Genomic DNA, 24,888 nt, shown 5'->3' on the forward strand with positions numbered 1-24,888 from the left:
ACATACAAAAAAATATTCAACCTTTTTGGTAATTAGGAAAATACAAATTAAAAGCAAAATAAGATACCCAAGTATTGGCGAGGACATGGAGTGATGGGAACTCGCATAGCCTGCTGGTGGAGGCTTAAATTGGTTGCTACTCTTCTGTAAACACTTTGGCATCAGTAAAGCTGAACATGTACATGCTCCATGACCTGGCAATTTAATGCCTAGAAATACATCCTAGAAAAATGCTTGCTAATAGTGCCAGAAGACATATTCAAGAATATATTCTCTACCACATTGTGGTCAAAATTAGAAATTAACTCTGAAATGTTTAATTAAAAATCGTACAATACATTCATCATCCAACATTAATATTTAAGGAACACATAAATATTCTCTTCGTGAACTGCTTATTCTTTAATTGCTAAATTCATTAGTAAATACCAGTAATATCCTTTTGTAAATGCAAAGATAAAACACACCTGACAGGTCAATTTTAGGTATAGCATGAATGATTTTGTTCATACTGAGAGGTATATACACTTTAATCAACAAAGACTACTATATCAAGCATTTATGAAAGAAAATCCTTTTTGAAGATTATTTCAACTTAATCAGGATTAAAAGTAAATAAAACTTTTATTCTTATCATCATTGAGTGAAATAACTTTGGTTTTAATATCTTAGTCAGAAAATATTCAGAAGAAAACACTAAGAGTATGGAGAGCCTGATGTCCTGTGGTCTTCCTTAATTACCACCCATTTTCAAGAGACCATAATCTGCTCAACAGAAAGCATTCTATGAAGGATCTTAATCAGATTCTGAGAAAATTCCCACTCAAAACAAAACAATATGCCACTAAAACCCAAACAATGTAGGTATTAGCAGCTAAACAAAAGGTTAGCTCTACCTGATGAGTCATTTCTGAAGTGATGAAAGTCTGTCTTTGAAGTGCTTTCCATTCAGGCTGGAAAATATATAAAGGTAGGAATCATTTACGAAGCAGGTGGAGAAAATTTTCTCCATTTTACACATCTTTGACTCAAAGCAAACATCGAACTGAGAATGGCAAAAATGAATCTCTCTTCCTACACATTAATACTAACTTTTTCTTTGCTTTCTCAAGCCATTTTACTTTCAGCATCCAAGTCCATAAGAAATTTAGAAGATGATATGGTATTTAACACATTTAGGCTGGGAAAAGCCTTTCAGAAGGAAGATACTGCAGAGAAATCAGTCATTGCTCCTTCCCTGCCACAATATAAAAATGATGAGAGCGGTTTCATGGATGATGAGGAAAACAAAAATTCAAGGGTAAGTGGCAATCTGACTATTCCTTTATTGCAATGACTATTTGAATGATTTTTATGGATGCTTTGAAAGTTGATACTTTTGCAAACAGAAGTATATGCAAATAGCCACAATATGCATTAGGACAACTGATGAAATTTCACACATACCAGGTTGTTCTTTCATACTGGACAACTCATCATTTAAAAATATCTGAGATATTTTTAAAAAGTCGAAACAGTCATCTTTGAATTAATCAATAAGAATATTATGCAACTGTATTATATTACCATTCCAAATAAGACAGCAAAAATGCAAATCAATCTTTTCTTTACAGAACGCAGGCTCCAAACATAATTTCTTGAATCATGGTCTGCCACTGAATCTGGCTATAAAACCTGATCTTGCACCAAAAGGATCTGTAATTTTTCCAGCTGAGAATGGAGTTCAGAATATTGAATCAACACAAGAAAAGAGAGAAACTGGGGATGAAGAAAACTCAGCTAAATTTCCTATAGGAAGGAGAGATTTTGACAGTGAGTAGTCCTTTAAAATTCAATTCTTTAAGTCTTAGTACCATAAAATAGAACTCTGAGTTTAACTGAATTTGGATCCAATGATAACAAAATGAAATAAGACCATGGTTCAATCACACTTTTTTCTATTAAGTGACCCCTGCCAAATATATGGAATTAAAAAGCATTTAATTAGTTATTATAATTTTTATTTACTCCAAATTAGCTATATTAGATCCATTGTTTTCATTTCTAATAAATTCTGTGTGATAGTAATAGTCCTTTAAAAAATTTAAACCTTTTTTTTTTCTTTCAGTGATCAGGTGTATGCTGGGAAGAGTCTATCGACCATGTTGGCAAGTCTGATACCTGTTGGCCCACATGATCTTTTCAGAAGAAAATAAAATCATTTAATTACCTGTGGGGGGAAAAGCCCTTAATGTTACTATGACTTATATTATTTTAAATGTCTGTTGTAAAAGAAAGCAGTATAAAGAGATATCATTAACCTAAATGATATGCTTTATTTGTACATTAAACTTTGTGAATATTCTGCATAATTATGACTTAGTTGTATTTTTTAAACAATGCTTAACACACTAACCTTCATACACTCTAGACCAAAATAATAAAGCATCATGAACAGACCAACCATCAAACCTCAGAGAGAAAGCAGGGGATGGGGGAAGGGGTCAGAGATCAGCCAAAGGACTTGCATGCATGCATATAAGCATAACCAATGGACATAGACACTAGCGGGGTGAGGGCATGTGCTAGGGGATGGGAGTGTCTGGGGAGAGGTCAATGGGGGGAAAAGGAGACAAATGTAATACTTTAAACAATAAAAAAAATTTTAAAAATAATAAAGCATCATAATTTACACCTGATCTCTTAAAAATTAAGTACATGCTTTGGTGAATGGTTTTATACAGACATGAATCTAAAGTACATAAAAGACAAATTCATAGTCTAAAAAACTGAGTTAACTTTGTCTGGCCAGTAATCAATTTGTCCTTGGCAGCACACTTGCTGCTTTTTGCTATTCTGGTTTGTTTGCCATCCAATTTATTCTGCATATCATTTGATGTCTTAGGTATCTTAACATTTTTATATTGGGGTAGTTCATTTCCATTATCACAGAGAATGTTTTCATCATCTAAATGCACCTGTTTCCTTTTTGAGCTTTTATTTCCTGTCTGACTACTTGATTTTCTTTCTACTTTTTCATTTTTACTTCTGTCCAGATGAACATTTCCAGAATTTGTTCCAATTGTTGGTCTTCCAACAGATGAATTTACACCTTTTGTTATACAAGATGAAAAGAGGAAAGGAATTATATAACATTTAGTATTATTACACATGAGAATTTACAATAAACTTTAAAAATGGCTAGATTATTAAAAATTTATGATTTATAATCAAATGATGCTGTAAGTTATGCCTAGAGGCCCGATGCACGAAATTTGCAAGGGGCTCAGCTCCCACCTCTGCCTCAGCCCCCGCCCCCCCCCCCCAGCTTCATCTGGAAGGTCGTCCGGAAGGACGTCTGGTCCAATTAACATATTATGTTTTTATTATTATAGATTATTTTTCATTTTACCATATCACTTTAATCCCTACAAACATATTTGCTTTGTTTAAATGCATGACACTAAATCCTTAAATGTAAGAGTTATTTCTTAAATACATTTAGTTAAATCAAACTGTGTCCTATTCCTGTCTATAAATTTGTACTTAGATTTAACTTTTTAAATAAGCCCAAGTCTTTAAAAATAGCCATCTTTACATTTCACATTTTATACTTTGTGAGGGGAAAAATCTAGTTTTACTTAAGTTAAAACCCTATACTGGAATTAAACTGCTATTTAATTGCTCAAATAAGTTCAATTACCAGAAAGGTCATTTTCCATGTGAAGAACATTCAATGGCTTTGATGCTGAATCAACATTATTCCATGTATTCCTGCTTATCAGGCAGTCATCTTTATAGGTACAAGAAAACTGGGATCTAATTAAGGTTTGCTTCATCTGGTAATGGGAAGAAAGAGGAAAATATACAATTTATTCTTATTTTTATTTATTTTTCCTCTAGGTAGGAATACACTCTATAGTAATCAAGGTATCATAAAAATTTCACATAGAAATTCCATTATTCATTGAGAACTTTTAACCTCTGCTATTTCTTAGTTTACAAATATATTCATTGTTACAACTAGCATTTTTATGCATTTTAGTAATACCAGTTTATATATATATATATTTCATATATTTTGTAACAATTTAGAAAGATCAATTTTAAACCCTTCAGAGGCCTTTCTTACATATTCCTGTGCCTGAGCTGCTTTGGAAAGGAAGTTTTATGATAAATTTAATAATAATATACATAATCCTAAATAAATACAAGTTCTTCATCCTAAGAATTACACAGATTACAACTCTTTCAGGAAAAACAAACACCATTATATGTAACTCAAGAAATTAAGAAAGGGAGATGCTCAGATAAAAAGATAACTAAGAAAGGATGAAAGAAACAAAAATAGAAATTGAACAAGGAAATAAAGAAAACAAAATGGTGACTGAGAGGCATTATTTCTTGAACATTTAAGAAAATAAGAAAGATGATTCAAATATGTCATTCTAGGAAAATATGACCAAGTGATTTAATGGTTGAATATTCAAAATACACTTTTACATTTATCTTCAAATGTTACAAGTAGGAGAAAATTAGAAAGCTAAATTTAATTCTTAACCACTGAAAAGGATGCCAAGGGAGTAGTTTTGGAAATATATTCTGCAAACATAAAACCAGTGGCTGTTTTAGGGATAGAAATTAATTGCAGAACAAAGTAATTCATACAGATAAAGCAAATTTCGACAATCACATCTAATGTGTAATGACACTCAGTTATTATGAGGAGACTGCTCCAAATCCAAATTCATCCCAAATCCTTTCCAGAAATAGACAAAGATTAAATTTCAAATAAATGATTCAAGAAAGAGAACTTTAACACTTCAAAGCATAATCACATTATGCTGAAGATTACTTTTGGAAATGTATTGATATAGTTCATAAAGTCTAAAACAGCACAACTTTATATTGTATATTCAGTAGTTCTAGATTATGCTTTTATATTCAGAGAACACTGAATTAACCCTCTGAGATGTTTGCAAAGATAATGGCAGTGAAATCCACTGACTATGGTTTAGATTAGAAGAAATCAGAATAGTCTCCAGTACAGTTGCTTCATAAAATCAAGTTTTCTCAGCATGACAAATTTTATATCTTTCTAATGATATCTCTGAGAACCTCCACTTCCTAGATCACTAAAAATTATATCTAATTAAGAATTAGAACACTGGAATGTACCTTCCATTTGAGCACAAAAATATACAAAGAATTTTTAAATGTAAAAATGCAAAAGACCAAAACTATTTTTTTAAAGTTAAATAGAGTTGGCTCAATAATGAAACTACAATCCCATAGCTTCATGAATCCACATGAATGCAACTACTGTTACATAGTTTCCACCATGGGATGCCCAAAATTATAACTGAAGGTTTTAACTAGCCCTTTCTGGACTTTATTAATTCCATAAATACAGAATTAAAGCAATTGACAAAGCTATTAAGTGAATTTTGCTAATAAAATAAACTTTATATTACATCAGATCATTATTATAGTAACGTTATCTAAAAATTTCCATCTGTAAAACCAGTAGTAACTGTTGACATTATTGTTTTACATAACTTTTCTTTCATTTTACCAGAGTTATTGCTTATAGAGAATTATAAATGTATTGCTTATAGAGAGTTACAGAGTATAGTAAGCGCACGAAGGCAAACGAGTGCTAAGTGGCTGGCTAGGGTCACTCCCACAGTACACAGATAGTGATGGGTGGCTTGGGGGGACTTTAACCTCCCACCACAAAGTCAGCACCACCCATAAAATACTCTAAGTAAAAATACAATAACTATATCATTTAGTATAATCAATGTTTTCTCAATCTCATGTTTAGCACAAATAAAAATTTCTTTAGAAAGCTGTGCTATTTTTAATTTTATTACTTTTTAACATACATCAAAGTAAAAAAATATAACCTTTCTTTGCTATGTAAATACAACCCTCCTTATTATAACTAGATTTCCTCTCCTCAGGAAATTTTTGAACCTTAGTGACATCAGGGCAATTTCAGAAAACTAGAGTTACAAGGCAATAGATTCTTAAAATCCTGAGACTGGATTCAGGTATGAAAGAAAAATATTTAACAACTGTTTTGTTTTTACCATGAAAAATATTACAAACATATCTTATCTAATAAAAGAGTAATATGCAAATTAACCATCACTCTACTACACCCACAAGCCATACCCACCAGCCAATCAGAGCGAGTATGCAAATTAACCCCAACCAAGATGGCTGTGGCCATTGAGAGCAGGAGGGAGGCTTGGGTTTCCCTGGCAATGGAGGAAGCCAAGCTTTCCAGACACCCTGGTGGGCCCAGGCCTCCACTCAAGGGTACAAAGCTTCAATTATAGAAGGTAAATAAATTCCAACAGAAATGGCGGCAGCCATGGAGCTGGAAGAGCAGGAGGCTAGGGTTGCCCCGGGCGATGGAGGAAGCCAAGCTTCTGCAGCCCTGGCCGGCTCAGGCCTTCACTCCAGGCTACAAAGTTTCAATTATAGAAGATACATAAATTCCAACACAAATGGCTGCCACCTTGGATCGAGCAGGAGGCTTGGCTCCACTCCAGGCTACAAAGTTTCAATTGTAGAAGAAAATAAATTCCAGATACCAGGGCCTCCGCTTGGGTTGCTGGGGGGCGTGGCTAACCTGCAAACCACCACAGGCCCCTCGCCCAGGCCGCCCCATGCCCCAAGGGAACCCCCACCCTGATCTGGGACACCCTTCAGGGCAAACCAGCTGGCCCCCACCCATGCACCAGGCCTTTATCCTATCTAATAAAAGAGTAATATGCAGATTGACCATCACTCCAACACACAAGATGGCTGCCCCCATGTGGTCAAAGATCCTGCCCCCATGTGGACACAAGATGGCCACCACAAGATGGCCAGCAGGGGAGGGCAGTTGGGAAGCCTGCAAGGGAGGGAATTTGGGGGCGATCAACCCTGCAGAGGAGGGCAGTTAGGGGTGACCAGGCCAGCAGAGGAGGGAAATTGGGGGCAAACAGGCTGGCAGGGCAGTTAGACATCAATCAGGCTGGCATGGGAGTGGTTAGGGGGTGATCAGGCTGGCAGGCAGAAGCGGTTAGCGGCAATCAGGAAGGCAGGCAGGCGAGCAGTTGGGAGCCAGCTGTCCTGGATTGTGAGAGGGATGTCCGACTGCCTGAGCCCGGTGGGATCGGGCCTAAACGGGCAGTCGGACATCCCTTGAGGGGTCCCAGATTGGAGAGGGTGCACCCCCCCCACCCCCCGTGCATGAATTTCGTGCACCGGGCCTCTAGTCAAAACATAAGAGAGAACCACAATAGTTCTACAATAGTCTTGAAATACTTAGGTAAAAAAGATTATATATAGGTTTTCTTTTCCTTACCCTACACAAAAAAACTTTTTTTATTAATTAGTACTTATTAACTTCCAACTAGTGATAAGCACATAGTGTATTAAAGAGAGGATTAGGATGGCTTCTATAATCAAACACTCTACTTATAAAAGTTGCTGCTGACACACAGCTGGAAGGAATAATAAATAAGTTGGATAACAAAATCAAGATCGAAAATATCTCAGATGGCTAGAAACATAAGCAGAAAATAGTAAGATGAAAACGAATGAGGATAAACAAAGTCCTGTATTTAAGTTCAAAATATCAATTACAGATGTACAGGATGAGGAGAGCCTAACTTAAAAACAACATATGAAAAAGATCTAGAGATTTTAATTTATCACAAACTTGATTGGAGCCAACAATGTAATGTCCAGCTAAGAAATCCGCACACAAAGCAATGATGTGAAGGGAAAGGCACCAGATTTGCTGTCAAAACACCTGGCTTCTAACACTGGCTCTATCACTTATTAACTAGATGATGCTCAGTAAAGCTCTAAACTTCTCACTTACCCACATATAAGTGGAAATAAAATTTATCTCACAAAATGGCCAGGATTAAATGGTTAAATGTATGAAAGGGCTATGTAAACATCAGAGATCTATGTTGAGACTATGCAGTTATTAATGTAACAACATATATGAAGACAGTAGAGTGAGAAATTCGTTGAATTAGGTCAACTCTAAAATGATTCTTGAAATGCAGCTCAAAAAATGTGCGTCTTCATTTTAGTTATTAAAACAATATAAGCTACATTGGCTTGTATTTATAACTTAAAAGAGAATGCTTTTCCTTTGTTCATAAAAGTTGAATTTTTGTGCACAAGATTAGTGGCTACATAGAACTGAGATTACTTCCTGTTGCCTGTCTTCCAAATCTCTCTGTGTATTTGATTTGGAATCACAAATAAGCAAAACAATTCTCTCTTGAAAGTGCTTTTGAAGTCCTAAACAACTAAGAATAATGTCCAGATTCATACATGGCTGTTAAAATCATTTTATGTTCCAGTCACATGAGAGAAAAGGATTGAAAGTTTTCCTTTGTAGAGTGATTTCCCCCCTTTGGAAAGCTTTCTATCCACAGTAAAATTGCAATGAACTTCAAACTTGCCAAGAATTGGAAAAGTCCTTTTGCCACAAGCTCTTTTTAAATTGAAATTATTAGTAGGTTCCCAGTTTGAGGAAAATAGTACTTCACATAGGAAAGCCTGACTCCAATTAAAGTGAGTCAAAATATTGAAAAGTTGCAGACACTCTCAGAATATTACTAAGAAAAGGAAAGTTCTAAGCCGTTATCCTGATAAATACATCAACAAGTTTGGAGAAGAAAATTATTCCTAATCAACCTCTTAAATATGTAACTAAAAATAAATACTCTGAATTTATCTTTTTTTTCTTATATTATCACATTTTTAAAAGAATAGAGATTTGCTACCCTTGTGGCAACCCTTGTATGAATTTATAAATACATCAAATGATCCATTTATTCTTCAGTGAAATTTCATTTACTTTGCTAAATAGCAGAAAGATACTATTTTTTTACCTAAGTAGTAGCATTATCTTTGTATGAGTCCTCATTATAATTACTCTGCCTTTATTTATCCTTTAGAAATAGCATAAACTCTGAAGTCTTACATTTGAATACAAACCTCTGTTACTTCCTAGCTGTAGAGTCTGGAAAATGATGCTTTCTAGAGTTGAGCAAGGATTCATTAGGATGAAGGATATAAAATGTCTAGTACACTTGACACTTAGTAGGTACTCATTACGTGAACCAAAACAAATTCAATTCCTAATAGAATTTCTATTTCAGTCTAATACAAAAATCCCATCTTCATTCTAATGAAAAATGCTGCTCACTCCCTTAAAGTCTATGCTTCTCAAAGAGACCCCAACTGACCATCCTATTTAAAACCAAAACATATACAAAGAAACACACTCTCAGAGCTCTGCCTCCAGGGAGCACGCCCCTCCATTCCCTTCCCCTCTTCTTCTCCCAAAGACACGTATCTCCTCAACTCCAGGGACCTGAGACTTGCAAGCAGGGGAGCAATGGTCAGCAGCAGCTCATCCAGGGCTAACCCCCAAACCTGTCTCCAAGGCCCCCTTTTCTCTGACTTCCCAGTGAGCCAAAGCAGCCCAGTGTAGGCTCTGCTGTTGCTTCTTCTATACCCTTCCTTGTTTCACTGTCCTAAATGTGTTTCTTTTGTAGTCAATACATTCTTCCTTGCGTTAAGATCCTGTTGCAAGTACCTGGGGCCCAGAATTCTCTGCTCAAACTGTCCTAGGCACTGGATTGGCACTAGCCTCTTCCTCTAGACCCGTGGGCTGACTGTTCATGGCAAGGGCAATGGGGAGTGAGGTATGTACACCTCTTGAGGGAGTGTCCCTAAGAGTATGGAACAGAACTAAGGTTGAAGGGGTGTAGGAGTAGGTCAGGGGCTTCCATTTAGATTCTTGTACCCCAGCCCCACAAATATTTGGGGAAGAATTGTCCATAAGGGGCTTTTGTCAGTTTTGTTCACCGATGTTTCTCCAATGTCTAGGACGGAGCCTAGTATTCGAGAAGAATTTAATGCATGTTTGTTAAGTGAATTAAGTAAAATTAAAACAGACTTCTAACTAACTGGTGTACGCAAGTGAAAGATGAGGAAATAAGACACATGAGTAAGCAAAAGTGTGGAGGTACAAAAAGATGTACAGAATAGATTCTACTCTTTAAAAGAGAGTAAGGAAACCACATATAGAGAAATGAGAGAAGTAGACTGGCAAATAGCTTAATAGGGAATATCTATAATTCTTCCATCAATAAAGATAAATTTTTTAAAAAGAATAGCTAAATCACCCTGAGGACAAACGCTTTGAGACAGAAAAATCTGTAGAGTAAACTCTGGTTTCTCATGCACATATCCTTACAATAAGCCCTAAAAAATTACCTGTTCCCTAAAACCACAAAAGCCACACTTTCCTTAACCATGTCCCACATTATTTATTCACGTATTTTGTACAACTGCCCAATACACAGTTTTTTACCTGTAAAGCAATCTAATACTTTCATCAGGTTGTTTGCTCGGCCTAAAATGCTCTCTTCCATCCTCTCTGCCTATTTAAATCCTATTTATTATAATTTATCATGGTTAGCACACCGTTTCCTCTACTTATTATGGGATTCTAGTTATTGCACTTGTGGGTATCTCTAATCTGCCAGAACTGCAGTTGTTTAATATGCTGGCTACATGCAGCTAATTAATTTAAATTAAGTAAAATTAAAATATCCAGTTGCTCAGTTGCAGTAGCCACGTTTCAAGTGCTCAGTAGCCAAATGTGGCTACCCCCTACAGTGTTAGCACAAATACAGAACATTTCCAGAGAAAGTTCTAATGAAAAGCCCTGCTCTAGGAAGAAACTTTACAATTCATGTCCTGTGGCACTTTCGTGTGCTACAAATGGATTCTCAAGGTACTCGGGGATATTTGTGCTTGCTGGGTCCATAATATTAGAACCCAAATGCAACTCTGTATTAGTAAAGGAAACCTTACATGTGTTCCTCATGTCTTGTTACTAACAATCACCTGATGTGAAATCAATCAAGCTTTGGTTAAAACTACAATCACTGTATCTTCTAATATTGTTCCCATCTTACTTTCTCCTCTTGTTCTGAGGCTCCAAATAGGGAAATGTTAAACTTTTTCTCTGTGTCCTTCTCTTCTCTTTTTCTTTTTTTATTCTGTGTTCTCCCTTTACTTCAGTTTGGAGATTTTTCTAGTGACTTATCTTTAAGTCCACTTGCGCTACAATGCTATGTCCAATTTATTAAACTTATCTAATGAGTTCTTAGACAATGTCTTTACACTTCTGAAATGACAATTTGGCTGTTTTATAGATTTTAATTCTCTGTTGGAATTTTCCAATTTCTCATCATTTTGTCCATCTTTTACATATTAAAAAGTTAATTCCTTGTCTGCTAATTCTAATATCTGGATCATTTGTTAGTTTTTTCTCTTGACTAAAAGACAAATCTTCCTTCCTCTTTTCATTTCCAGAAGATTTTATTTAATGCTGGATATTGTGTGTAAAGGAACTGCACAGGCTCCAGATGAAGGGTTTCCCTTGCATCTGCTAGGCAGACATGTGAACGTAGTCAGGGACTGAGCTGGGTCAGAGCTGGGATGCAGAAGTCATAATGCATATTCAATTTCTGGCTCTTCTTCCTCAGGAATGGCCTCTGAGGCTTTCAGCTGAGAGGCTTGTGTATGTCTAGGGCCTCTGTCCTTCAGTTTTACACTGTGCTCTTGGGCCTTCCATCTCACTTCATGTCCGAATGTGGCGAATATCTTGCGGAGGAGACGGCCATGTGTTTCAGGCAGGTCCCGCTTCTCAAGCAGAGTGCTGTCTCCCAGCTGCCTCAAGATCACAGCTAATGCCAGTGTACTGGATTGAGGCTCCTTAGACTTACTCTCAGCTCCGGAAATTTGGCATATGTGTGCTAGGTAAAAATAAACTTCAGGGCTCCTGAAGTTTCCAAATTGTTGCCAACCTCTCAAGACACCCAAGATCTTTGTTGGTTCCTCTCTTCCTCTAGAGTTCCTTTATATGGGCCAATACCAATCCTCGGGTCACTCCCCACACTGGCAAATAATCCCAGATAAGAATCAGCTGATAATGGCTGGCTCACCTCAGAATTTTTAGTTTATTTAAACTGCTTTGGTTACATAGCTTGTCTATGTCTTTAAGATATATTTTCCCCATTTTTTCTGCCTTTTACTTTGTTTTACAGTAGAAATGGCATTCTGCTATGACCTATTATATCCTAGTTAGAAACAGAAGCCTCCAAGTCTGGGAGTGATTTCTTGATTCTGTTCCCTCCTTATTCGAGAGCATTTTCTCTTCAGTTACATTTTGAAGGCTGCATACTTTATTATCCCTCATATTTCTATAGCCAGAGCAATGGCAGAGGCAGAAGTAAGGTTCAGCTGAGAACATGCGCAATTTGAAAAAAATTTCCGGGTTCTGCACTCTCTTCTAAGAGTTTATTACATATTATATATACTCTAAGAAAGTTTGCTCCTGCTCAGGGACTGTTTCTCATTCAAATAGAAGGAGATTATTTGCATCATTTCCCTAATTCAGTATGTCACAATAGAGTAAGTGTGTAAGTCCCAGGGTTCCTTTTCCACATTTATCCACATTACAATGCAGTTGCCACTTCTACTATTTCTCTGGCAAGAAAGGAAAAAAACAAACAAACAAAAACAAGAATACACACATTTAGTTGGCTCCTCAGTTCTGGAAATCCTAATATATAAAAAGCCAGGGGCCATCATGACCGAAACAACCAGACGGACGACCGAACAGCAGGCTGCATGGGGCAACAAGGCCAGCAGGGGGGTTAGTGGAAGGACGACCAAACGACTGAACAGCAGGCTGCGTGGGGTGACCAGGACGGCAGGGGGCAGCAGTTGGGGGTGATCAGGCTGGCAGGCAGAGGTGGTTAAGGGTGATCAGGCTGGCGAGGGGGGCAGTTAGGGGAGATCAGGCAGGCAGGCAGGTGAGCAGTTAGGAGCCAGTGGTCCCAGATTGTGAGAGGGATGTCCCGGATTGGAGAGGGCGCAGGCTAGGCTGAGGGGACCCCCCCGCCCCCGCCAAGCACAAATTTCATGTACCGGGCCTCTAGTATTAGAATTCTCAGGATTTTGTCAACTCACTAGTATGATATTTGGATACTAGAGTAGATTAAGTCATTAAGTCATGCTGTGCCTCTTCATTCTGAAATCTTCTGTTTCTGTCCTTGGCCATCATTTTTGAAGTTTATTATACCTAATTACATTATTCTGTGTTGTTTGTTTTTGGTGAATATTTTTGCTAGTTTTTACTATTCTGTACTCATTTTAAGTCTCATTTTAAGAGGAGGGAAATTCTATGAGTTGAACTAAGTCCATTTTAATTTGAATAAACAGTGAGTTTTCTAATACCCTAAAGGTTAAACCTGGATATTTGATTAAGAATTTCCTAACATCATGAGTATTGGACTGCCTGGCAGCTTACAAAGGTACCACTATAGCAGTCAATTTTTTTCACACTACCTAAGTACAAATTTCCACTGTCTCAATTACTCCATGTTTTAAAGATCCAGTATTTTCCTGATCAGCTCACTTAAGTTATTAGGTCAGTTAACACTGATGGTAATTCTGACATACATATAATATAGGGGAATAAGGAAAAGGCCCATAAATATGACCTTTCAGTTGTGCCTGATGTTGAAAATACTGCTACATCAAGCTGGAAGGAATGAAACAAATTTGTTTACGGAGATATAAGGAGGTAAGTATCTTTTTGAAAAATTTTTTAATGAAAAGGTATAGGGGGTGGAGGGAGAAGGAGGTCCTAATATATGGTGTCAGGAGAAGATCTGACTTTGGATGGTGGGCACACAGTGCAATACACAGATCTTGTAACATAGAAACCCACACCTGCAACCTGTATGTTCATGTTGACCAATGTCAACCCAATAAATTTAATTTTTTTTAAAAGGTTTAAGGGTACTTACATAAATTGTATGGAAATGGGGAGAAAACATTCTCTAATGGTTCCTACCCAAACCATAAAAGTTCTGGAAGAAGCTTCTGATTTCCTTCATAGAAAAATTTGTTTGCCCATACTAGACAAGTTTCCTAATAAGCTACAATAAGACATAAGACTTGAAGACTTAAAATTAGTACATTAATAAATACTTTCCATAATGGATTTAATAGGATTTTATGTTCAGAGGAGTATCTATTTCTATTTTTTAATGAGGAAACAAAAATATTAAAGAAGTTGATTTGCTCCATTATAATGACATGGATATTTCACAATCAAGTATCATCTACAACAGCCACATTCTAAGTTCTCTAATATTTTCTACCTTTGCAGTGAGTGCTCTTTCCAAGACAGTTTTTCAAGTGTAAATTATATATTCTTTCCATGACTAAAAAAAAATTGTATGCCAAAAGAGCAAAAGTAACAGGATAATAAGGTAATTAGCTGTTAAACTACTTTTCCATAGTTACTTAGTAGTAAATATTAGCAACATTTTTTTATTATTCCAACAAGTACTCTACCTGGCCATGGTTCAGCTGTACACCTGGCTAAACCAATTATTTTCACACTTTGCTTTTATAAAGAATACTGTACTGTCAAATATAATTACAAACACCAATTCCTTCAATTCTCTATTGCCATTTAGATTCAGAGCTATGTAGACTAAGCCAGCTCCACTACTAAGTTACAAAAGCAATGTAATTATAATCTCATTAGTATTTAACCATGGCTTTGTACACTGGCATAGAATATATCCTGGTAGTTATAAGATCTGGAATAAGGTCCTTTCTCAGGATTTTGGTCTCCTCGTTTGTAAATGAGACTGGATTAGACAATCTCTCTTCTACTGCCAAAATTTCCTAAATTTCTCTATAAATTAAATTTATCTCTGCATTTTATAGTAATTAGTTGACTTACCAATTTCTATAACAAAAAACAAACCCTTTTCATTTTTCAGATAAATATTTTCATTTTGATTTTCTTAGTTCTAACAAAATATCTCAATGATCTTTAAATGAAAATATTAAAGTCTGTCAGTATCCATAGCAGGAAAAAAGCTAAAGAATTTATATGTTACATTTCTAATCAAGTCTAAAGAATAAATGTGTGTGTTTTAAAATCTCATGCCTTAACTACATTACTTACAGTTAATATTACGAGTTGACAAATTTTATTCACAGAAACACTGCATAAAACTCAATGATGCATTCCACAAGTATTAGTTATTAGCAATTACTAATAATCAATATAAATATAAGATTTATTAATATATATAAATAAACTAGATGGGGTTGGGATATATAAATGAAATAGATGAAAACTAAAAGCTTTGCTAATTGGAACTAACTTTCTAAATGAGAATATAAAGAACATACAATTTAGAGTTCTCAAAGTTGTATCAAGATGAATAATTATTTGACAGTTTAAGTATAACTATAACTTTTACATGAAAAATTTGTTAAAAAAATGAATGAATTCCCTACCATAGAAGATTACCTGGCACATAGTAGATATTCAATAAATGTATGTTGAATAAATGAATGAGTTAATATTGAGTCTCATTTTGAAAAATAAGATCAAAATAATTTTTAAACTCTTGAAAACACATCATTGACTACTTATAGGTACAAATGTTTCAAATGAGAACGGGAAAACCAAATGAAAATATAAAGAACAGCTCTAGTCAATATACCATGTCAAATGTTCTCTTTGTCAGAATCTACAATTAATTATATTCTGCCATTATGTCTTTAGACTGAAATCATGCAGCCTCAGGATTCAGTTTAAGATATAGAAATGTAAATGAGAAAACATATTCCTTTATTTTCTCCTTCATTCACTGAGCAGATATTTCTTAAACACTCAATGGTAGCCATTACTTATTCCTTTCCTTTTTAGGTCCATGAAATGATTAAGCCAGAGACAGATTAGCCAAGACTGTATAAAAGAAATGTTTCTGTATGTAAACTGTCATAACTCATTTTCCACGTAATTCCTATTGCTCCATGCACAATGTATATTGACTATACCCAGTTCAACTTCATATATTTCTTCTAAAAATAAAACAATTTTTATCATTTTCATGATAATACATTAAATTGTACCTTCATTTTTTTCTCTTCCATTGACTTATGGATGCGCTCTCTTAGTGGTTTCACCAATGAATTATTCACTTGTATGGGAGATCTATGTCCAAATAAAGCAAAATTTTATAAACCAAAATAGCTCTTTAAAATCTAGTTTTCACCCTCTCCTACCCAAAAGCAGTTACATAATAAAAGACTACTGAATCTAGTGTTTATAATACTATATAAAAATAGCAGTATCCCTATTCTGACAGTTCTAAATATTAATAATTTGCTTAATTCAGTCACTAGATATTTGAGCTTCTACTATATGTAAGCCACTGTACAACATCCTGTGAATAGAAAGTTTATTCATTCATTGGTCCTGAATTCAGGACTCAGGAAGTCTAAGTAAAAAAAAAAAAAAAGACACCCACCTAACTAAAATTCAAAATGAAAAAGGTTGTGTCATAGCAGAGGAATTCAAAAGAGAAAAGCATAGTTTATAAATAGAAGGGTTAGAGAAGACACAATGGAGAAATAGATACTGGAGCTTTGGAGCCAGAAAAACCTGGATTCCCCAATAAGTTCCTGTTTGGCTCCACAGAGCCAGAGACATAACCCCTGTGACTCAAAAACCCATTATATAAGAATAAAGGATAGTTTATTCTAAGAAAGTCTAGTTTATAACCTTATATTGACTTTATATTTATACACATTGTCCATAATTTTATCATTTCAACAGAGACCATTAAAAATTTACTTTACCATGGAGGGTACCTGTCCATACCAGGACAACGGCAGTGCCAAGGTAATTGGAAACAATTAAAATGTGTTTGGCTACATGATTCAGTACATAAAAATACTTCTCTAAAATGGATGTGGGATTAATATTGTTTTAAAATATTCTATTAACACAAAATAGAAAATGGTAGAATGAGAGAAAATTTAAATCATTTATATTTCTACCTAAAAAGTAAACCTTGTTAAACAGAAGGTAAAAGGAGAGAAAAAAAACACAGAGATTCATCTTCTTTATACTCATTTCTGGGATTCTAACACAGGGTAAAAGCAAATCAAGGATAAATAAATTTCCACTGTTAGGAAAATATTTTGGCATTTCTAAGGTAGAATGTGAAAGAATTATATTATGCCCAATAGTAAAGAATAATCATGGGAAGCTGGTGAAGAAGACAACATTTAAAAGAGTTATAGGACAAAACTGAATTATACATCATTAACCTTTCTCTTCAAAGACAAAAGACAGTGAGGCACAGGAGAGAGATTTCATGAAGCAATCATGCATGGATATGTATGAACAATTTTAGACTAAAATTCGATTTCTAAAAAGTAGCTCAAACAGAAAATAGAAAAGATCAAATAATAGGATGACGTTGTAAAAATTCTCCACAATACAATTTAAAATGGTTGTTCTAAAATATTTAATGTTTCTATAAATGAACATGCATTAATTAAAAATATCATCAACCTACTGGATTTTGACCTAACTGTTGTCAAAACTGGATAGTATCAATGTCTTGCATGAAATACCAACACTAATTTAGTATTTTTCTTCACAATGTGAGGAAGAACCAGCAAATGTCAACTCCAATGGGAGTTTGGTACTATGCTCTCTCTTTTTTCTCAGGCAGAACAGCATAGTCTTTGGAGCAAATAATCCAGGCTTCAGAGAAAGACACCTTTGCTGCTTGCTAACTTAGCTCTCTTGGGCAAATGACTTAACATACCTCTCAAGCCTCTAATTCTTCACTTAAAAAGTGAGGATATTATTAAAAGAGGTTGTTATGAGGGCTGAGATAATATAAATGAAAATATTTAGCAAAGTTCTTGACACACATAGCAAAGCAAATAAATATTTCCAAAGCAAAAAGCAAAAAAATTAAAGAACACCTGTCATACTCTTACAAAATATACCTTTTTACTAGTATATGTAACTGTTTCACATTCAAGTGTTCAATCTCCTTCTAACTAACTGTAGTTTTCTCTAATCATACTTATCCATAGTCTCCAAGTTTCCTACCATAGCATGCATTTGTTTTATAATCAATGAGGTGCTTTTTCAAAAACTCCTCAGAGTTAACATTCACATACATATAGCTTCCACATGACTTACCTGAAAAGTGTAAGAATAGAAGTTCCATTGTGATCAACGGTGTATTCATCGTCATATAAAAGCTCTGCTTTGTTTTTGGTAGGAACACTGGCTGCTTCTTCATCCAAAAGAACCAGTAAAAGTTTCACGGTATCTCTGCCACAGTATGCAGTGCCATGGTTTATGGCATAAGATTTTGGCTTGAACAAAAAATAATTTTAAGTAAACATTATAATCATCCCGGCTGGGTCAATCAGTCACTTTTCCATTTCATGCGCCACGGTTCTCCTTCCTGCTCTGTTGTTTAAGAAAAGATCCTCCATAAGAAGTGGCTTTCAGGCATGAGAATATTTCTCCCTCAAGCCATACTAAAATCAATCTTATCAACTTCCAGAAGCACAAAAGAATACACAAAATAGTATCATCAAAAAGGAAGACAGGTTCCAGTCAAAGTTACATTAGGCTTTTAAGTCAGAAAATTTAGCTACTACCTTCCTATGCGACCTCCCTCAGGATTTAACTTATCAGTATTTTTCTCTCTTATACCAAAGAGAGATGGGGTTCTGGTTATCTAAATACCAACCCCACGAATGGCTAGAAAGATCTACTCAAATGCAAAAATGAAAAACTAGTTGATTCTCATTCATTTAGTAATCATTGATCAGTACATACCAAGACCCAAGCACTGTGTTTGAAGCTAAGACTACCAAGGTAAAACCATTGCCACTAGGAACCCACATTCTCCTTAATAAAATAAGTAAGAAATAATTGCATTCACAGTGCTCAGTGCTATTCCTAACATAAGGTACACATGGTGCATTGGGAGCACACAAAAGGCAGTGATCAATTTACGCTGGAATCAAGAATGGCTTCATAGAGAAGGAGACACAAAGGCACAGGAGAGAGCAAGGTATTTTCAGGGACCGGGGAGTATGATATGGCTGAAGAACAGGGTAACAGAGAGGAAGTTACCTGACATGAGCCTGGGAAAGCTTTGTGTATCAGGCAAAGAGGTTATAAGTCAGTCTGTTAAAAATCTCTTGGTTTATTAAGCAAGGAAGTAAAACAATACTATTTAGATTTTAGAAAAATGATGGCAATGTGTAAAACATATTCCAGGGTAAGAATGTTATTAAATCTGAGGACAGAACAAATTAAGAGATTGCAATAGTCCAGCTTAGAATTGAAGAAGATAGTAGCAGTGGAGATTAAGAAAAAGTAGATTAAGAGAGGAGAGCTGGAAAAACTTGATGACCAGATAGAAGAACAAGCAAAAATATATGATAAAATATTATACATAAATACATGTAAGCACAGACTCTGAAGGCATTTCCATCTAATTTTGATACCAACTTACTAGTTGTATGTGCTGTATAAGTCTGGGAAAGTTGCTGAACCTTAATGTGCTTCAGTTAAATCATTGGTAAAACATGGGTATTTAGAGTGCCTAACCAATAGTGTTGCTGGACATTATACCTCGATATCAAAGCTGCCCTTTCTGGGACACTCCTCAGCTTTCACCAATATGATCTTGGCCTCCTTTCTCTACTTGGCTGACTCAGGCTCAGGATTTGGTGAGCTATAATATACACCTACACTGGAATTTTAACCAATTATCTATCACAACCTAGTGCTTAACAAATATATTTTTCATCAGCACCAGATAAGTCCATATTGTATAATATTAACTTCACGGAGAATTACTGAATCACATTTTTCAAAGATTTCTGATTTGGTGAAAAACATACTATTAAGAACCAGGTTGTTTGCATTTTTATTTCTTGAGACTAGAAACAGGAGAGATTGATGCTCTTAATTATCGGAGTTGTGACAATTCCTGATTTATACTGATAGTAATGACCTGGCTGTCATTTGAGCCAAGTCAGTCACAGGAACTGTCAATATACATGGGCTATATGGAGAGCAACTCAGAATCTCGCCCATCAAATTAATCTAAAAACAGGCAGTTATCAAGAAATATATAAAAATAGTCCCCAGGGGATGTGAATAAAATAAGTAATAAAAAATAAGCAAAAGTCCTTTTTCATACACTAGCTGTCACAATCACAAGTAATGAAAAGTGGCTTTTGTTACTTGAATAATTAAACTGTAACAAATGGATTTTAACACATACTCCAGAATTGTGTTTTAGAGCTAAAAGCAAGGTAAAAAATTTTTCCTATAATACCATACTTATAATACTGCATAATGTTCAAAAATATATGTAAGAAAAGAAAGAGGTGAATGTCCTAGGAATATATAGTTAAAAGATTTCTAGGGATGTGAGAAATTCTGAATGTTCACAGTACGCTGCAAAATGGAGGTAGAAAATAAGAAATCAGAAATAGAAAAATTGTATAAAAGAAAAATAAACTACTGAATAGAAACCATTTTTGTTGCTCTTCTATTAAGTGCCTAGTGCTGAGGTCAGAACCAGAGAAACCAAAGGGAAAATAATTGCTTCAAAGAATAATTACTAAAAAATATTACAGAACACCTTAGTCTCCATCAAGAATTATAAATTGCTAGTGCTCTAAGGGATACTGAAGATTATCCAATGCCCTACTTTAACAAACACAGTCAATTTGGTCCAAAGATATTATGATTTACCCAACTCCAACATAATCCTACATAATCCTATTGAGAACTTAAATTTTCAACAACATAATACAGGAAACACATTCTTCTGACTTAAGTAGCAATAGCAAACCATTTTTACAACAAATAGGAGATGTTTTATATAGAAGGATAATAAAATATAAAAAGCTCATTACCCGTGCAGGACTGATGTCAGTGGTGCTAACAGCTAAGTCTCCTTCTTGAGAACTGATAATATTTTTAATCCTCAAATCCAAATCCTGAGCAACCTCCTCTACTGCTTTACAAAAAGGATCCCTGTTGTTCTGGCCTTTAGTCACCTGCATCTTTATCACGGAGAGTATCCGACTCCCTGCAATGCTGAAAATGGGAATAAGATTGCCTTTATAATAGTATTAGAAATGACAATGTTTGTACAAGCTTGACAATATAGTTCTCAGAGTTAATCAACACTTTTCAAAGATGATGTCTTTGTTCTTAAAAATCAAACAGTAACACATTTGAGAAAAGGATGAGAACCATTAGAAGCAAAATTAAAAAGTCATTTCAACAAGGTAAGTTACTTCTTTCTTTATTTGAAAGCTAAAGGAAAATAATTTAGTTATATATGATGTCCAATTCCAATGCAGTTACATATACACAATATACTTAAATACGTACCTTTCAACACAACTAAGGTAACAAAAGCTGCCTTTCACTGAATACCTAGAATCCTACCTCACTTTAATCTTAAAACCAATTCAGTAAGTATTATTACCCTTAAATCACAGATGAGAAAATTGGGTCTCAAAATGGTTAAGTAGCTTATCCAAGAATACGCACTGTTCTGGGCTAGGAAGGAGATGGTGGGGAAGGAGACTGACCTGGAACACATAATATTGCACTATAGTATGAGAAGGGTGATTACATGAAAGAGGAAAGCAAGCTAGTTAATACGGACCTAAAGCAAACCAGAGACTAAACCAACTACAGCCCACAGATAAGTGTTTTAAAAAACAACCTAAACCCAGGTTTCATTATACTAAGCCTGAACCAGAATAAATTTGGGTTGCAGTTCCTGCTCTAGAAAGCAAACCTAAAACCAATGTGAGAAATGTATAGAGGGAAGGATTTGGGTCCATTACAAGAAAAAAATTACAGGTGCCAACAACAGAAGGGGGCTTTTTTTGAGGTTGGGAGATCTCCATCTCGGTTGGAAAGGCTGCACTGTGCCAGTTGAGAAGGGGGTGTGGTCTGAGTGTGGAGGCAGACTACCTGAGCACAAATCGCAGCTCCCTCACCTTCTATCTTGACTAAGCTGCTTAACCTCTCCGTGAATTTTATAGTGCCAGAAAGGAAATTATGAATTAAAGTTTTCATCCTCACTGCCTCACTGCCAGACGTTATGTTTTAGAAACAAGCCAGGTTCCCTAACGATCATTGGAAATATAATTGTTCATATTTAAATAGCTGGTCCAAGTAGAAAAGGGAAGTTAGAAAAAAATTACAGCGACTTAATATGCAATAGTACATTAGCCCCGTGGTCGGCAACTGCAGCTCACGAGCCACATGCGGCTCTTTGGCCCCCTGAGTGTGGCTCTTCCACAAAATACCACGGCCTGGGCGAGTCTATTTTGAAGAATTGGCGTTAGAAGAAGTTCAAGTTTAAAAAATTTGGCTCTCAAAAGAAAGTTCAATCATTGTACTGTTGATATTTGGCTCTGTTGACTGACCACTGCATTAGACCAGTGTCTCCCAAACTTGCCTGGTCATCTAAAGCAAACCTGAGACTCGACCAACTATGGCCAACAAATAAGTGTTTTAAAAAACCTGAACTCAATTGTTTCTTTATACTAAGCCTGAACCTGAATAAATTTGGGTTGCAGTTCCCCCAAATCTCCAAGTACCACCCACTCTCCCCCACCAAAAAAAAGGAAAAATACTCAGCATTAGTTTAACCCTTTGCACTCGCTTGCTTTTTTCTCGATTCCTTTATTCTACTCGGGATTTAATTTTTTAAATACCCCAGATTTTACAAAGTGCGGCAGTAGAATAAAAAACTGGAGTTTCTTTTCATACAAACTTATTTATTTGGAATTTTTTATATTTCAAATTATTGATACATTCAAAGAGTAATTTTAATCTCTATAATTTTTCATGGTGTGATATTTTTTGAAACATTCGATATATGAGCTGCTACCGATGCTAACCGTGTCGAGTCACACTCGACATCCGAGTGCAAAAGGTTAAAAGATCAATTCCAAATCCCATCCTATTGAATCACACTCTCCAGAGAAGGACTTAAATAGTTGCATTGTTTTAAAAGTACCACAAGCGATTCTTATGACAAGCTTGGGAAACATTTTATGAAAAAATTAGCTCCTTGAGAAAGGAACCGTATTTTTTTTTTTTAATCCTCACCCAAGGATTTTTATTGATTTTAGAGAGAAAGGGGGTGGGGGAGAGAAAGAGAAATATCCATGTGAGAAGGAAACATCGATGGGTTACCTCCCGTATGCGTCCAGACCGGACTCGCAACCAGGAATTGAACCCACACCCTTTGGTGTATGGGATGATGCTCCAACCAACTGAGCCACCTGGCCAGGGCAAAAGGAACTGTATTTTACTAATCTTCATATTACCAGTTTACTCCTTACACAGAGACAATGACTGATATGTTTGTTGAATAAATTGACCACTAAGACATACAACAATTTTAAGTTTTTAATACTTAAGATAAAAAATATATATTGTACTATGATCCATATTATCATTTGCAATGTAAAAGCACTTACGGGACATCTACTGGATTCTAGATACTCTGGAGGAACGTATTACTGAGCTTGGCAGGAATAGGAGGAAATCTCTAAGTACCACCCAATCTCTCCCCGCAAAAAGGAAAAAAGAAGAGTTGGAGTGGAAAGTTGGAAGCTATGAGTGGTAAGCAAGCAGAATGCATGGGGTTTTTCTAAGGACAAAAATCTCTAGTAGTACCAAGGTCAGGTCACAAAGCCCTGTTTGACTGAACCTTCCAAGGGGGAAGAAGCTAGTATGGCTTTTATTTGACCTACTAGAGGCCTGATGCACGAAAATTTGTGCAAGAGTAGGCCTTCCTTCCCCTGGCTGCCAGCACCAGCTTCCTTCCGGCATCTGGGACCTGGGCTTCCCTCCTCAAGTCGCCGGCAAGCACCCGGGACCTGGGCTGCTTCCCTCTCCGGCCACCCCCAGGCACCTGGGACCCGGGCCGACTTTCCTCAGGCCGCCTGCAGGTACCCAGGACCCGGGCTGGCTTCCCTCCGGCCCCGACTTTGTCAGGAAGGACGTCTAGAAGAAGTCCGGTCTAATTAGCATATTATACTTTTATTATTATAGATTCTATGTACTTTATATCTTTGATGCTACTTTTTTGTTGTTGTTGTTAATCCTCACCTAAGGGTATTTTTCCATTGATTTTTAGAGTGGAAATGAGAAACACTGATGTGAAAGAGACAGATCAATTGGTTGCCTTCGCACACACATTGAGCCTGCAACCGCGGTCCATGCCCTTGACCAGAATCAAACCTGGGACCCTTCAGTCTGCAGGCTGACACTCTGTCCACTGAGCCAAACTGGCTAGGACTCTTTGATGCTACTTTTTAACATTTTCTATTTGGTGGTGGTATAAGATATAAAATATGAAAGATTGCTATTTGTTTAATAACCTTGTGCCCAGAAACACTGATAAATTCTATTCATTTTAATCATTTTTCTTCTGATTCTTGGAGTTTTCTACATATATAATCATATCATCATCAATTAGAGTTTTACTTCTTCCTTCTCAATTGTTATATCTCCTTTTTCTTTTTCTTGCCTTACTATAGTGAATTGGGCATCTACTACTATGTTAAAAAGAAATTATGAGAGCAAGAACTCTTGTTCTAAATCTTAAATATAATGCTAAAATATTTTACCATCAAGTAGGTTTTCACAGAAACCCTTTATCAAGTTCAAACCCTTAGTCTTAATTCATTTTACACTGAAGTGGTAGCCGTGAAGGATGAGTATGTCCTAAGATGCTCCTCACCTTGGGAAGTCCTTCGACTTTGTCGTCTGTCCCCGCAGACGTTGGTAGCTATGAGAACAGACTCTCCAAATCACCAAATTCAGTAAATAGTCTCAAAATAAAAGCTGGCTTCCCTTCTTGACTTCCTTTCTGGCTTTCT

At 35.8% G+C, this 24,888-nt stretch overlaps 2 protein-coding genes across 3 annotated transcripts in view; one reads left to right on the forward strand and one right to left on the reverse strand.

Annotated features, from left to right (window-relative positions):
* Window positions 1-524: 524 nt before the first annotated feature.
* On the forward strand, window positions 525-1,830 carry PMCH (pro-melanin concentrating hormone). The gene is made up of 2 exons (XM_079773886.1): window positions 525-1,300; window positions 1,614-1,830. Exons 1-2 carry the CDS (start codon window positions 1,052-1,054, stop codon window positions 1,818-1,820), a joined length of 456 nt encoding a protein of 151 aa, XP_079630012.1. The 5' UTR covers window positions 525-1,051; the 3' UTR covers window positions 1,821-1,830.
* Window positions 1,831-1,846: 16 nt separating this feature from the next.
* Window positions 1,847-24,888, reverse strand: part of PARPBP (PARP1 binding protein) — a 56,485-nt gene continuing 33,443 nt past the window's right edge. For both annotated transcript variants that reach the window (XM_079773883.1, XM_079773884.1), the window contains 5 exons: window positions 20,884-21,067; window positions 18,131-18,309; window positions 16,036-16,117; window positions 3,683-3,818; window positions 1,847-3,091 (listed from right to left, as the gene is read on the reverse strand). In XM_079773883.1, the coding sequence (XP_079630009.1) occupies window positions 2,754-3,091; window positions 3,683-3,818; window positions 16,036-16,117; window positions 18,131-18,309; window positions 20,884-21,067 (919 nt within the window). In that variant the 3' untranslated portion in view covers window positions 1,847-2,753. The remainder of the gene's footprint in view (window positions 3,092-3,682; window positions 3,819-16,035; window positions 16,118-18,130; window positions 18,310-20,883; window positions 21,068-24,888) is intronic.

The sequence above is a fragment of the Cnephaeus nilssonii genome (genome assembly GCF_951640355.1).
Source record: "Cnephaeus nilssonii genome assembly, chromosome: 6".
NCBI classification, from domain to species: domain Eukaryota; kingdom Metazoa; phylum Chordata; class Mammalia; order Chiroptera; family Vespertilionidae; genus Cnephaeus; species Cnephaeus nilssonii.